Here is a 16,656-nt window from a genome sequence, read left to right on the forward strand (position 1 = left end):
CTTGCCCCCGTTAGCGCCTGCTCCCATCCTGCCGCAGTTGACTCTTGTTTCCCTCCTGTCCCCGTTTGCTCCTGCTCCCATCCTTCGTCATTGACTCCTGTTCCCCTGCGGTCCCCATTTGCTCCTGCTCCCCTCCTGCCCCAGTTGACTCTTGTTCCGCTTCTGTCCCCGTTGGCTCCTGCTCCCCTCCTGCCCCGGTTGACTCCTGCTCCCCTCCTACCCTGTTGGCTGTTGCTTTCATCCTGCCCCTGTTGGCTCCTGCTCCAATCCTGCCCCGTTGGCTCCTGCTCCTATCCGGCCCTTTTTGACTCCTGTTCCCCTAATGCCCCATTGGCTCCTGATCATCTCCAGTCTTGTTTGCTCCTGCTCCCCTCCTGCCCAGTTGACTTGTACCCATCCTGTCCCCATTTGCTCCTGCTCCCCTCCTGCCCCCGTTTGCTCCTGCTCCCCTCCTGCCCCTGTTGACTCCTTCTCCCTTCCTGCCCCCTTTGGCTACTGCTCCAATTCTTCTGCCGTTAGCTCCTGCTCCCATCCTGCCCCAGTTGACTCCAGCTAAGCTCCCATCCTACCCCCGTTGGCTCCTACTCCGACCCTGCCCCCAGTGGCTCCTGTTCCCCTCCTGCCCCAGTTGACTCTTGTTCCCCTTCTGTCCTCATTGGCTCCTGCTCCCCTCCTGCCCCTGTTGGCTCCTGCTCTCATCCTACCCCCATTGGCTCCTACTCCCATCCTGCCTCCATTTGCTCCTGCTCCCTTCCTGCACCTGTGGCTCTGCTCCCTTCCTGCCCCGATTGGCTCCTGCTCCCCTCCTGCCCCCGTTGGCTCCTGCTCCCATCCTTCCCCATTAGCTCCTGCCCCTTTTTACTCCAGTTCCACTCCTGCCTCCGTTGGCACCTACTTCCATCCTGCCTCCATTTGTTCCTGCTCCCCTCCTGCACCTGTGGCTCCTGTTCCATTCCTGCCCCCATTGGCTCCTGTTCCCCTCCTGCCCTGTTAGCTCCTACTCCCATCTGGCCCTTTTTGACTCCTTTTCCCCTCCTGCCCCTGTTGGCTCCTGCTCATCTCCTGTCTCGTTTGTTCCTGCTCCCCTCCTGCCCCAGTTGACTTGTACCCCTCCTGCCCCTGTTGACTCCTGCTCCTTTCCTGCCCCCTTTGGCTCCTGCTCCAATTCTTCTGCTGTAAGCTCCTGCTCTCATCTTGCCCCTGTTTACTCCTGTTCCCTTCATGCCCCCATGGGTTCCTGTTCCCCTCCTGCCCCGTTAGCTCCGTCTCCCATCCTGCCCCAGTTGACTCCAGCTCAGCTTCCATCCTGCCCCCATTGGCTACTTCTCCCATCCTTCCCTTGCTTGCTCCTGCTCCCTTCCTGCACCTGTGGCTCCATCTCCCTTCCTTCCCCCATTTGCTCCTGCTCCTCTCCTGTCCTCATTTGCTCCTGCTCCCCTCCTGCCCCATTTTACTCTTGTTACCCTCCTGTCCCCATTTGGTCCTTCTCCCCTCTATCCCCCGTTGGCTCCTGCTCCCAACCTGCCTCCATTATCTCCTGCATTCCCCCTGCCTCTGTTGGCTCCTGATCCCATCCTACTACCATTTTATCCTGTGCTCCCTCCTGCCTACGTTATCTCCAGCTTCCATCCTGCTCCCGTTGGCTCCTGCTCCCATACTGCCCACGTAGGATCCTGTTCAACCTCCTGCCCCGTTAGCTCCTGCTCCAATCCTGCCCCCGTTGAATCCTGTTCCCCTCCTGCCCCCGTTGGCTCCTGCTCCCCTCCTCTCTCATTTGCTCCTCCTCCCCTCCTGCCCCAGTTGACTCTTGTTCCCCTCCTGTTCTCGTTGGCTCCTGCTCCCATATTGTCACCATTATCTCCTGTTCTACCTTCTGCCTCAGTTATCTCCAGCTTCCATCCTGCCCCCATGGGCTCCTGCTCCAATACTGCCCATGTAGGCTCCTGTTCCCCTCCTGTCCCATTATCTTCTGCTCCCATTCTGCCCCTTTTGACTCCTGTTCCCCTCCTGCCCCCATTGGCTCCTGCTCCACTCCTGTCTCATTTGCTCCTGCCCCAGTTTACTCTTGCTCCCATACTACCCCCATTGGCTCCTACTCCCATCCTGCCCCCATTGGCTCCTGCACTTTTTCTGCCCCTGTAGCTCCTGCTCCCATCCTGCCCCTGCTATCTCCTGCTCCCCTCCTGCCTCTGTTGGCTCCTGCTTCCATCCTGCCCCCGTTGACTCCTTCTCCCATACTGCCCACGTAGGCTCCTGCTCCCCTCCTGCCCCCATTGGCTCCTGCTCCCTTTCTGCCCTGTTGGCTCCTTCTCTCCTCCTACCCCATGTTTCTCCTGCTCCCCTCCTGCCCCCATTAGCTCTTGCTCCCTTCCTCTCCTGCTCCCCTTCTGACCCACTAACTTCTGCTCCCTTTCTGTCCCTACCTACTGCTCCCCTCCTGCCCCATTACCTCCTGCTCCCCCTCCTGTTCCCATTGGTTCCTGCTCCCCTCCTGCCCCCATTACCTCCTGCTCCACCTCCTGCCCCATTGGCTCCTGCTCCCCATCCTGCCCCTGCTGTCTCCTGCTCCCCTCCTGCCCCCATTGGCTCCTGCTCCCCTTCTGCTCCCCTTGGCTCCTGCTCCCATTCTGCCCCTGTTGGCTCCTGCTCCCATCTTGTCCATGTTGGTTCCTGCTCCCATCCTGACCCATTGACTCATGTTCCCCTCCTACCCCCATTGGCTCCTGCTTCATGATGCCCCTCTTGGCTCCTGCTCTCATCCTGCCCCATTGGCTCCGTCTCCCCTCCTGCCCTATTGACTCCTGCTCCCCAACTGCCCCTGTTAGCTCCTGCTCCCCTCCTGCTCAGAGAATATATCCATACCAGCTCTCTCCTCTTTATGGTCAGGGACGATGACTCTGGAGATCTACCCCCAAGCTCATTTATGTAATTACTGGACATTGTAATGAAGATGAGGGCTGAATAACTAGCGGGTGTCTTCCACTACAGGGGTCTCCTCCGATGGGGCTGTCTCACTGTCCTGGGATCATTATTATGCGCTGCCTCAGGACACTCCCTAAAATAATGACCCTGTCCCCCACACAAATGACACATCACAACATTAGGCCAGAGAACGATTATGCCCCAGAACCCCACACTGACTGCACCTAATTTTGTAACAGCCTGCACTTAAATGTTAGTTGGATCCACACTTAAAGCAAAGCCTGGGCTGGGAACTGTAGAAACCTACCCTTCTGTACCCCCCGATAAAGATGGAATTTGGGGGATGGTGAGCAATACCACATTTTCCCATAGATTAACCTTACACCCCAGCCCCATGTCCACACCCACCTTCCTTCCAGATCTCACCCTCTATATTTCCCAGAAAGTAAAGTATATTATCTCTTTAACCAATATATAATGTTCTGTTTAGTAACAGCCTTGTTATGAAATATAACAGTCGCTAGTTTAGTTCCCAGGCGGCTCACAGGAATGGCCACAAACTCTTTCCACAGGTGTGTAAGTTTCAAGTCCTCAAACCATGGCTAAAATGCTTCTCACGGCTCACCCCTTTTGAAGCTTACATCATACTTCCTGTCACCTGGGGTATGAATAAAGGCGAAGATGTACGAGTAGACTATATGAAAAAATGTGTGACGTGCGCATCCAATAAACCATCCAAAATATTTCAGTATCGGTTAATACTGTGACAATTATCACCAGATAGTGAAAAATCATATACAACCTTGTGTATTGTGAAAAGCAATTGCTGGCATCTGCTGTTGTCAGTATCAGGGTGGCTCGGCACCCTTCTATACAGAGATGACAAAAAGAAAAACAGCGCACAACGCAATAGTGAAGTACGTAAAAAAAGTGTCAATTCATTTATAGGGTAATCATTATGCGTACATCAAGGAATTAAAAACAAGCATTTCGTGTAACAAGACACAGTTCCCAGTTTTGCGGTCTCAGGCTTCTGGAACCACGGGATGTACTTCAGGTAGATGGATACCTCTTGATCTCCGTAAAGGTAAGGAACAAGGTAAGGATCCCGTGGGATCGAGACCACTCCAATGAGGAACTTTTCCTTACCTTTACGGAGATCAAGAGGTATCCACCTACCTGAAGTAGATCCCATTGTTCCAGAAGCCTGAGACCGCAACACTGAACGTGGAGTGAACGATCCTACCGAATCCTGCTACAGTGATTGGTAACCTGTGTCTTGTTACACGGAATGCTTGTTTTTAATTCTTTAATGTACGCATAATTATTACCCTATAAATGAATTTACACTTTTTTTTACATACTTCACTATTGTGAAGATGTCCGAGGCCTGAAACCCCATAAATTCCTTCAGTAGGACTCTGCCAATAAAGCATTTATGGAAACTGGGGGTAATTAGTAACTGCTGGGTCAGAACACTACTTTGGGCTGCAAAGTCTGTGGCTGGTAGTGACCTGACCCCCCTGCACTGCTACTGCCGGCTGCTCCATCCATGGCAGGAACCTGCTGTGTAATGTTCTCATTGCCCCTAACATCATGTGTGACTGGGGCATTTACCATCTTACTGCCCCCAGTGGTTACACCATCTGTGCCTGAAGCATTTCCACTAGTACTGCCCCCAGTGGATGCAGCATCTGTGCCTGGAGCTTGTCTCTCTGCTGTGTTACTGCACCATCTGTGCCTGGAACTTGTCTCTGAGTAAAGTTACTACGCCTCGCAGATGATTCCTCTGTATCTGAATTTATCTTGGGTGTTATGCTCTTTCCAGGAGACTCAAACTCTGCAACAAGTAGTTTTCTTCATTGCTTTTTTCTCCCCCCACCCCCCTGGGGCTGATCTCTGCCCCCTGCGGTTGCCCCATGTATATCTACTCCCAGCAGTTACATAGACTGCAAATGGATTTTTGCTGTTTCAGTGCTTCAGACATTTTCACCTCTTCTTCTGGTTATATTGTCTGTAACTGTGTGAGCAGCTGTTACCTGCTTCGCTTCGCTCTCCTCAGACTCCGTATCAGCTTTGCTGGTCTCTGGAGACTGTGTTTGGTAAACCCTTCCTGGGGAGTACTCTCTGACCCTCAAGGCATTCTCTTATTTAGTAAACAAACTTGTCTTACATGTAGCTGCTCTACATTGCAGACTTCATCCTACTCCTCTCACTTCTCTCAGCTATGATGGATCTCAGACCTCTCTCACACACAGCTGTGTCACTGCACCTCCATCAGCCCTGCAGCACACTCTGCTATTCCTGTTCTGACCACCTCCCCCACATACACAGTCCTGCACTGCATCTCCATCCAGGCCTGGAGCCCTCTCTGCTATTCCTCTAACACACACACACACACCTCTATCCTGCCTCAGAACCCTTCAGGTCTTAGAGGCTGGATATTGCAAAGGATTATTGATTAACTACAAAAGAAACAAAACTTTGAATTAAGTGAATGTCGGGTGTCTTATTTTCCCAGGGCCAGCGTTTATCCCGTGCAGTTCCCGAAGACATGACATTCATCTCCCTACAGGTTGGGGATTTCAGAAAATGCTGCCATTTTTCTATAGGACAATGTGGCAACTTATGCTATTTTACACTGCACCATTCACGCTGGGGTGCACCTTCAATAACACCGAATTCAGGGGAACTGTGGAGACTGGAGACATTGTAATTGGTGGGGTGTTATCCATCCATGTTTACAAAATATATCCCGAAATTAACTTCACAGAGAAACCCGCCCCGGCCGTCTGCAAACCGTAAGATGTATTTCTTTATCATTTGACTTATAAAACATTTGTTGTTGTCATCTTAAAAATGGTCAGTGACATGTAGGAGCAAAACGACCCAATGACAGTGACGTGTTTAATGGGTTAAAGCATGAGTCCCACGTAGGGGTCAAGTGAACTAATGACAGGTATGTGTTTAATAGGTTATATGGTCAGTCCCATGTCGGAGCACAGTGACCTATGACAGGGAAGTGTTTAATTGGTGAATGGGTCAATCCCACGTAGTGGACAAGTGACTTAATGGCAGCGACTTGTTTAATGGGATAAAAGGACAGTTCCAAATATATACATCTGTGAATAAGATGGATATATTCATATATCTCCATCTCTCATTCATTTGCCACTTCTCAATTCAAATGTACTCCTTTCTTACTTGTGCCCTCTGACACTACACAGCTATACCCCCTGCACGAAAACACTGCTACAAGTTATCCTTACACATTCTCTTTCTGTCCATGCCTCGCCTCCTTTCTTATGGAGATATCTCTCCCAATCAAGGTCCCTGTCTTATTTCTACATGCTCTCATCTTCACCTCCCACATACAACTTCTACTCCTACTGGTTCAAACCCCACTGTATACTCCTCACACCCTACATCTCTTCCTAACTCTCCTATTGCCTTCCTTGACTCTTATTTTGCTGTCACAGAGGAAGATGTGTCGTTGCATATCTCCTCTTCTCCCTCTACCACCTGCCCTCTTGACCCCATTCCCTCCCATCTCCTAAAATCTCGTGCTCCTACTATAATCCTTATGCTCACACACATTTTTAACTCCTCCCTCTACTCGGGTACCTTTTCCTCCTTAAAACTTGCAACAGTAATACCATAACTCAAAAACAGCAAGCTTGACCCTACCTGTCTTTCCAACTATCATCCTGTTTCCCTCCTGCCTTTTGCCTCTAAACTCATTGAACGCCTTGTATTCTCTCGTTTGCGCCATTTCCTTAACACCTATTCTCTCCTAGACCCTCTACAATCTGGCTTCCGCACTGCTCACTCCACTGAAACAGCCCACACTAAAATAACTAATGACCTCTATGCGGCCAAAGACAGAGGTTATTACACACTGCTAATATTACGCAACCTCTCTGCAGTATTTGATACTGTGGACCACTCTCTTCTCCTTCACATTATCCAAATTCTTGGTATTCTAACCATAGCTCTATCCTTGATCTCCTCCTAACTCTCCCATTCTACTTTCAGTGTCTCTTTTGCTAACACCTCATCCTCTATCGTTCTCTCTGTGGGGGTACCCCAGGGCTCGGTCCTGGGACCTCTTCTCTTTTCTCTTTACACACTTTCTAGGTGACCTAATCACATCCTAATCACATCTCTTGGGTTCAAATATCACCTTTATGCTGATGACTAACAAATTAACTGTTCAAACTCTGACCTTACACCTGATGTACACACTAACGTTTCTGAATGTCTCTCTGTGATATCATTCTGGATGGCCCTCTGCCGACTTTAACTCAACATGTCAAAAACAGAGCTCCTCATATTTCATACGAAACCTTGCCCTACTACCTCTTTCCACATTACTGTTGGAAGTACTATCATACACTCAGTAGCACAAACACATTGCCTAAGGGCCACATTCGACTCCTCTCTCCCATTCTCCTCTCACATTCAAAAGGTAGCTAAAACCTGTCATTTTTTTCCTCCGCAATATTACAATGATACGCCCTTTCCTCTGTTGCTTGACTGCTAAAACTCTGACACAGGCCCTCATTCTCTTCCTTCTTGATTACTGTAACCTCCTGCAGTTTGGCCTTCCTACCTCTCACCTGTCTCCCCTACAATCTATCCTAAACGCTACTGCCATAATCACTGTACTTCCTAAATTTGTCTCAGCATCTGCCCTGCTGAAATCCCTCTTTTGGATTCCTATCAAATCCCGTATCACACACTCAATTCTCCTTCTCTATTTTAAAGCTTTACACTCTTCTGCTCTCCTTGCATCTCAGCCCTAAGTTCTCCCTATACACCATCCTGACTCTTGCGTTCTGCTCAAGGATGTCTTCTCTCTACACCCTTGGCATCTAATGGCCTCTCCTGGCTAAAACCTTTCTCACTGACTGCCCAACAACTTTGGAATGCCCTTCCCATCAATATCCACATAGCACCCTCTCTATCCACCTTTAAGACCCACCTTAAAACACGCCAGCTTTATGAAGCATTTGAATAGCTCCGTGGCTGATACTTTACACGTCATACATAAACCTTGGCCCCTTGCAGATGCACTTACCAGAACGTCCTCCTAATGTCTCTGTTCTTCCTACCTACCAATTAGATTGTAAGCTCTTCAGAGCAGGGAATTATTTTCCTAAATGTTAGTTTTATGTCTGAAGCATTTCTCCCATTATGTATTATTTGTTATTTATATGATTGTCCCATGTATTACTGCTGTGAAGCACTATGTACATTAATGGCGCTATATAAATAAAGACATACATTCATACTGTACATACAGCCCGCTCTGCTATCCTCAATCCTGCCATAAACCTCCCTCCCTGTGATTCCAATACTGACACACCCTACTCATCCCCCAATGCACATTTTACTGTCATTGTTAATATATAAAATAGAGAGCGGCTGTCCAGTGAGCAACTCGGTAATCAATAAAGTACAGTACATTTATTGTACATGGATCAACGTTTCAGTCCTTACATGGACCTTTGCCTTGACCGAAACATCGCTCCTCCTAAAATAATTGTAGTTTATTGATTCCCTAGTCCATCGGAGTGTGTCCTATATTCACAGTTGTACCCCCATTCGATGAGGGATTCCGGTGTACCCGTTATATTTTATCTATACACAACCATTCCTCACTCGTTAGTACTGTATATGATTCATGGTTTGAACCTCAAAATATCCTTAGGGTTACATTGCCTCATCAGATTCCCAACACTTATTCTCATAACCAGGTCTCGTTTTGATAATTACCAGCGTGTCCTGGCAATGCAGTTTGCCGTGCAGGAGATCAACAGTGACAGTGAACTTCTACCCAACGTCACCTTGGTCCTCCAAGTCTATGATTCATGTACTGTGATACAGTGGGCAGTTGCAGGAACCCTACAGGTGCTGACTGGGCACAGGCCGCCTGTGCCCAATTATAGGTGCCATCAAGGTGTCCCCTTGGCAGCTGTCATCGGCCACTCGGTCTCTACATATTCCATTCTGATGGCTCAGATCCTGGGACTGTACCGATACCCACAGGTAAGGTTGAATTTGCTGTATGTGGTGCTAAAATAACCATTGGAGCGTGAGCATTTCATATACTGATGTCTGCCTGTGTAATACGCGTGTAATTCTACATAGTCTGCCTGTGTATTACGCGTGTAATTCTACATAGTCTGCCTGTGTATTACGCGTGTAATTCCACATAGTCTGCCTGTGTATTACGCGTGTAATTCCACATAGTCTGCCTGTGTATTACGCGTGTAATTCCACATAGTCTGCCTGTGTATTACGCGTGTAATTCCACATAGTCTGCCTGTGTATTACGCGTGTAATTCCACATAGTCTGCCTGTGTATTACACGTGTAATTCCACATAGTTTGCCTGTTGAATTTTTAGGGGTCTCTGAATGGGGGGAGTGTTTGTCATTCAAGTGTTTACTTTACCCCTATCCCGACATGCCCTTATCAGAGAGTCAATAAAGATAAGGGAAGGTGGGGATATGGTCTCTGGCTATAGATGCACTTGTTGAACCCACAGGGACATCGCTCAAAAGAGAGCAGTCAGAGGAAATCACACCCCTCCCCAGTCTTACTTTACAAACACAATAAAAAAACATAAAGGTGTCTGATTTGAGTTTAAAAAAAGGTAACAATGCGTGTCAGTGGAATAAGTGCACTTTGGTCATTCTTTAGCAGTGATTGCCTCTTTAAGATGAAGATGCAGGACTTTGATCTCCTAGGCGTCGAGATGAATGTGTCCTCAGACCTGGCAGATTTAATCAACACAAGGAAAAAGGAAACCAGTGTCAGTAAGACATGCACATGTTGGAAGATCACATGATGTACATACAGTAGCTGTAACAGACATTATTACACCAGTTAACACAGTGCATTTTGTTAAGACTAATGCATTATTTACCATGAGATTTAATGGAGTGATACATTTAAACGTCTGCCAGATGCTAAACTGTTGTAAAACCAGCACCAAACATAGTGAAGGAATCTCATTTATAGCAATTGATGGGTTTCCCTTTGATAAATGTGGTACTGTTCTTTTGCACTAGTTTTGCTCCAGTTTGGCATCTGGGACATATTTGTAAATTTAGCCCCCAAAATCCTTGAACCAGTGTTGATTCAGTTTTGTTCCCCAACCTCGCTGGCATTTTCCTCTTAACAGATCAGCTACTTCTCCACAAGCTCCCTCCTGAGCGACCGGACACAGTTCCCTTCCTTCTTCCGGACTGTCCCCAGTGACGCCTTCCAGTCCCAGGGACTGGCCCAGCTGGTGTTGCACTTTGGCTGGACCTGGGTGGGGCTTGTGGCTGTTGACAATGATTATGGGCAACAGGGCATTCAGATCGTCCGTAGAGAGATACTTAAGGCTGGAGCTTGCGTGGCCTTTACAGAAAACATCATGATAAGCCAGCCTGACCTCAATGCTGCACACATTGCCCGTGTCATCAAACAGTCAACGGCCAAGGCTGTGATCATCTTCTCCATTGATTTTTACTTGCCTTATATTCTGGATGAGCTTTTGAGACAGGAGGTGACAGGGAAGATATTGTTGGCCAGTGAAGCTTGGGCTACTTCCCCCATCTTATCAGTGGACAAATACTTAGGACTTCTTTCTGGAACAATTGGTTTTGCCCTCCCAAGTGGGACTATCTCAGGGTTTAAAGAGTTTCTCAACAGCATCCACCCCTCCATGTCTACGGGAGGAGAGTGGGTGAAGATATTCTGGGAGGAAGCTTTCAGCTGCAAGTTCCCGGACCAGAAAACCCTAACAGGCTCATCAGGGACATCAACAAAAAATTGTACAGGAGCAGAAAATCTAGAAAACATCCAGAACCGCTACAATGATGTCTCCGATTTAAGAGCAACCTACTGTGTCTATAATGCAGTTCGTGTTGTAGCCAAAGCTTTGCAAGATTTGTCTGACTGCCATGAAGGAGAAGGACCATTCTCACATGGAAGATGCTCACATATTTGGAATTTCAGACCATGGCAGGTAGAGATCTTTAACAAACACAAAACTAGAGAGTGTACAGCGTAATACAGTATGACATTTTGTATAAATGATTTTAGACACCTATTGATCTACCAGAATTAACGATGAGATTATAGTGCACAGAGCTTTCAAAACTTCGTAGCTTTCTTCTCTGAATGTACCGTTGCAACACAGAAGGAAACATATACTGCATATTCTCACCACTCTATGTCCCTCCTCAACACATCAGGATATACAGGTTTTGCCCTATTGTAAGGCAACATTTTTTTTCAGTAAAGTTAATTTGAAAACTATATACTTGCATAATTCCCCACCCACTTTTTGAGCCAATCAACAGTCGGATGTATGAGGTAGGAGTGTAAAATGGTGGAAGCTCCACCTTGGGGACATGAAGTATCCATGTTGCTTGTGGTAGGAAGCTCAAACAAAGAGAGACAAACACAGAGACACACAGAGGAAGAGAGAGACAGAGAGAGACACAGAGAGATATACAGACAGAGATACAAACAGAGAGAGAGAGAGAGAGAGAGAGAGACAGAGAGAGAGACAGAGAGAGAGAGACAGAGAGAGAGACACACACACACAGAGACACACACAGAGAGAGACACACACAGAGAGAGATACACACACAGAGAGACATACACACACACACACAGAGAGACACACACACACACAGACACACATAGAGACACACACACACACAGACAGAGTGAGATATGCACACAGAGAAAGAGATAGAGGCATACACACAGAGACAGACATACACAGAGAGACAGAGAGGGACACAGAGAGAGACACAGACAGAGAAAGACATACAGAGACAGAGAGAGACATACACACAGGACAGGGAGAGACATACACACAGAGACAGAGAGAGAGAGATACACACACAGACAGAAAGAGACATACAGTGACACAGAGAAAGAGAGAGAGAGAGACACTGACTCAGAGACACCAAGACAGAGAGAGAGACACAGAGACAGAGAGAGAGACACACAAAGAGAGAGAGACACCGAGACAGACAGAGAGAGAGAGAGAGAGAGAGAGAGACACTGAGACAGAGAGACAGAGAGACAGAGAGAAACAGAGGCAGTGAGAAACACAGAGAGAAACACACAGACACACAGATACACAGGCACACACAGAGAGAGACACACACACAAAGAAAGACACACACAGAGACAGAGAGAGACACACACAGAGCCACAAAGAACAGAGATACCGAGACATATACACACACACAGACACAACAAGAGAGACAGATACACACAGAGTCTGTGTATGTGCGTGGGTGTACATTTTTCTCTTTCCAGCTACTGTACTACTGAAATTAGGGGGTCGTCTTATAACCAGGGTCACCCAATAATCAAATAAATACAGTATATGTTTCCTTCTAACTTTGATGCCAGATTACAATTGAAGTAGAAACGTATGAGGTTTTGTAAGAAGAACTCTGTCGGTCTCCCAACAGGTATCACAGCCTGCAATCAATCTCCATTTTTCCAGGCCACCAATATGGCATCTAGAACTTTGTATTACACTGGTCAAGACGCAGAGCATAGCTTTGGGATAATAGGAAGAGTTATAGGGGTAGATACACCGAGCTCTGTTAAATCAGAATCTGAATCTGATAGCACATGCGCAGAGTGGCAAGCCAGCATACCGCTTCCAAATTCTGCCGCCATAAACCCGGGCCTATCAGGCCTAATAGGAAATCTGCCACTGATAACTGTAGCCTTATACTTATCCTGACCCTATACAGTAACCAAACTATTTCAGTGTTAAGGTTCGGAGTAAAGCCAATATTTGCTATGACCTACAGTAACTAATGTTACGTTAAATCCCTACGTTAACTAAAGCTGAGCTACTGTATGTGATACAGTATGCATTGTTAGAGGAAACACCTCATTTGCATTTCATTAGCAAGAGCATGTTACGGCTTAAAATAGCCATTAAAGCATCATTGCTGAGCATTGAAGATACCCTTCAGTAGAGATGGGTGAATTCGCCCAAATCTGTTTCCCGGATTTTCGCTGATGTTTTCTCAAAAAATCCATTTTGCGGTTTAAAATCCGCAAACGGATTTGGGCAGTTTCAGTCAGTGCCGGTTCATCAACAACCACCATTGGATATCACCCATAGAGGGATTTGTAGAACCAAATCCGCGGATTCAGCAATCCTTTGGGGGATTCTTCTTTTTTTCCCGGAATCCACTGAATTCATTGGCAATAATAAAAAAAATCCGCAAAATGCGAATCTACTTTTTTGACATTAATCTGCGGAAATCCATAAACCAAAAGGAATCGGTCGATCCATTGCAGATCCAAATTCGTTTTAAAAAAAAATTCACCCATCTCGACCCGGTGAAGTTAATTTATCAGAAAATATTTAACGGACTTCCGAGGATCTACCCCAGAGAAAGCAATTATATGGAGTAATAGGAGGTGTTATAGGGAGGGGTTTTATGGGCAATAGGAGGAGTTATAGGGAGTGGTTATATGGGGCAATAGGGGGAGTTATATGAAGGAAAATAAAATGTTGACAATATACTGTACCCAGTTTTGGGTTTAAATGACCAGCACCTCTGGGCAGCAGAGTCCCACTACTTTCAATGAGTTTCCTTTGATAACTCCATTGGTTCCCATTCCTTTACGAGCCTCATTATCTGTAATAACTCTGGGAATATGTAACATAACTGTGATCCCTTCTCTCTCTGCAGCTCTTGCACTATGTGATGAAGGTGCGCATGAGAACGAGCAGTGGGAGGGAGCTCTTCTTTAACGAGAACGGGGACCCACCTGCGGTGTATGATATAGTGAACTGGCAGCTGAGTCCGGAGGGTGGAATAAAACAGGTCAAGGTGGGCAGCTACGATACCGGAGCTCCAATTGGACTGGTTTTCACCATCAATGTCAGTGCCGTGCACTGGGCGTCAGGTGGAAGGGAGGTAAGGTACTGTCATGGAGAGGAGTTACTGTACATGTATTGGGAGCGGCTAAATGGGGCAATAGAAGGAGTTATACGTAGTGGCTATACGGACAATAGAAGAAGTTATATGGATGATGGAAATGGGTAATATTGTATTGTATGTCTTTATATAGCGCCAAAAGTGTACTCTGCGCATCACAAAGAATACAGTACAGGGAATTATAATATTACAATAAGTGCAGCAAAATCAGACAAGAGGAAAGGAAATCCCTGCCCTGAAGAGCTTACAATCTAAGATTTTTGATGGGGAACTTACAGAGACAGCAGGTAAGGGAATAAGTGCTGTACTGCACCGACACACTTTATTCGAGCAAATACCCAGTATGTACCTGGCAGATACCTGGAATGCGCCGCTCCTCACCTCTGACAAGCCCCGTTGCGTTTGCCTTCCCAGCCTGGGTTCATGCCTGGCTGACGGGCGGCTGATCTGTTAAATGATAATGATTAGGATTTAATAGGCTGCAATGCTTCGCGTGTCTACCAGATGGCATAAATTCATGAATTGTAATGCAGTATATATATATATATATACTGTGCAGTATTGCAGCCAGCGGGAATAAAATGCTTCAATCCCTGCCTGGAAAATACCTCAATGCACTCGGGCAGAAAACAGTCACAAACCTCAATACACCCGGGTATACCCGAATTCGTGGGACTAGCCGAGCTCGAATAAAGTGTGTCGCCAGTGTAGATGGCAGTGCTTGGCCACAATGGGTGGTTGGAGTGACTGAGTGTGGGTGAATAACCATGAGTGCAGGCTATTGGGATGCTTTGTGGGGTGAGTTATAAGGTTAGTCAGTATTAAAATGAGAGGGTTAACAGAATTTACAGGGGAAGATATGGCAGGGAGGCATGGGTGAAATCAGGTGTGTATGTTGAAACACAACATAAAATTACCTGCTCATTCATTTACTTAAGAAATGTCATCTCTATTCTACTGCAGTTCGACAAAATGACTCAACCTTCCACTTTCGGTGCTGTTGACAACATGTCATATCCCAATAATTCAGTTTGTCTTAACCAGTCAGGACAGAGTTTGTCCTTTTTATAGTACTGTATACCAGTCATACAATATCTTCCTCTTTTGCACATCGTTCCAAATTCTCCTCTAGGTCCCTCTCTCCATCTGCAGCAGCAGTTGTCTCTCTGGTTTTAGGAAGGCAACATTGAGAGGGAAGCCTGTCTGCTGCTTCCAATGTGTCCTCTGTCCCCGAGGAGAGATCTCCAACCAAACAGGTGAGCAGATCTAGAAAGCCAACATAAAGTCTGAATATAACTTGATAGATTATTAAATGCTTTATTTGTATGTCTCTTTCAGACTCGGTTTATTGTTATAAATGTCCGTGGGATATGTGGCCCAATCTTCAAAGGGACAAATGCCTCCCAAAGCCAAGAGAATTCCTCTCCTATGAAGAGCCATTGGGTGTCACTTTGACAGTTATAAGTGTCTCCTCCTCTTTATTCCCTGTTGTTATGTTTGCAATTTTTATCCACTTCAAAACAACTCCCATTGTGAGAGCCAATAACTACACCCTAAGTTGTCTTCTCCTGTGGTCCCTGTCCCTCTGCTTCCTCTGCTCTTTGGCTTTCATTGGTTTCCCCAAACCTGAGAAGTGTCTTCTGCGCCAGGTAGCTTTTGGTATGGTCTTTGCTCTCTGTATCTCATGTATCTTGGCCAAAACTATAATGGTGGTCTTCGCCTTCAAGGCCACCAAGCCTGGTAGCAATCTGAGGAAGTGGACCAGCAATCGGGTGTCTTATCTTATTGTAATTTTATGCATCCTGATTCAAACTTTTCTCTGCATCTTCTGGCTCTCATTCTCACCTCCCTTCCTTGAACTCAACACCCAGACCAAATCTGGGGTCATTATCGTTGAGTGTAATGAGGGCTCCCCCATTGTCTTCTGGGGCATGCTGGGATATCTCGGTCTGCTGGCTACTGTTAGCTTCATCGTTGCCTTCCTGGCCAGGCAGCTACCCGACAGCTTCAACGAGGCCAAGTTCATCACCTTCAGCATGCTGGCCTTCCTCAGTGTCTGGGTGTCCTATATCCCGGCCTCCCTCAGCGCACGTGGCATGTACACCGTGGCCATGGAGATATTCGCCATCCTGTCTTCCAGCTGGGCTCTGGTGGTCTGCATGTTTGTGCCCAAATGTTTCATCATATTGTTCCGACCCAACATGAACTCAAGAGAGCATCTCATGGGGAAAGACATAGATCAAACTGACAAGGTCAAATAAATGTAAATACCAGAAGCCTACTCAGACCCAATAAACCATTTCTACAATCACCTCTTTGTATGTTAATTGAAAAGTGCTACCTCTGATGCATTTATATAATTGTTGCTGGGTGTAAAACTCTGTTAGCAACTGAGTAAATAGATGGAAGTGAAAAAGTGACAGAATGAATGGATAAGTTAAATTATTATTGTTCATTCGAGAGTATGTGGGTCATGGGAGACCAGAACAATTACACCAGGGATCAGAACACTAGACAGAACTGCAGAGTTGAACAAAAATTAATTTAATGGAAAACATTTCCACAAACTTCCAGTACATAAAATGAACACAAACTCACTCAACTGGAGTAACTGTGGGAACATGATGAAATAAAGAGAGAGAAAACGGAGCACTACTGTCCCGGCATTCCCACAATGTTTGTTTGTGGGTTTGGTGGCGGTTGGTGTTCATTGGCCAGGGCTTTATGCAGTGGTGGATCGGGAC

At 46.6% G+C, this 16,656-nt stretch overlaps 1 protein-coding gene across 1 annotated transcript; it reads left to right on the forward strand.

The window, feature by feature from the left end:
• The first annotated feature begins 8,715 nt into the window (after positions 1 to 8,715).
• Positions 8,716 to 16,185, forward strand: LOC142470948 (extracellular calcium-sensing receptor-like). The gene is made up of 7 exons (XM_075577753.1): positions 8,716 to 8,973; positions 9,649 to 9,741; positions 10,114 to 10,944; positions 13,664 to 13,891; positions 14,876 to 14,941; positions 15,045 to 15,168; positions 15,251 to 16,185. The coding sequence occupies exons 1-7, from the start codon at positions 8,716 to 8,718 to the stop codon at positions 16,171 to 16,173; spliced, it is 2,523 nt and encodes an 840-aa protein (XP_075433868.1). The 3' UTR covers positions 16,174 to 16,185.
• Positions 16,186 to 16,656: the final 471 nt, after the last annotated feature.

The sequence above is a fragment of the Ascaphus truei genome, chromosome 20 (genome assembly GCF_040206685.1).
Source record: "Ascaphus truei isolate aAscTru1 chromosome 20, aAscTru1.hap1, whole genome shotgun sequence".
NCBI classification, from domain to species: Eukaryota; Metazoa; Chordata; class Amphibia; order Anura; family Ascaphidae; genus Ascaphus; species Ascaphus truei.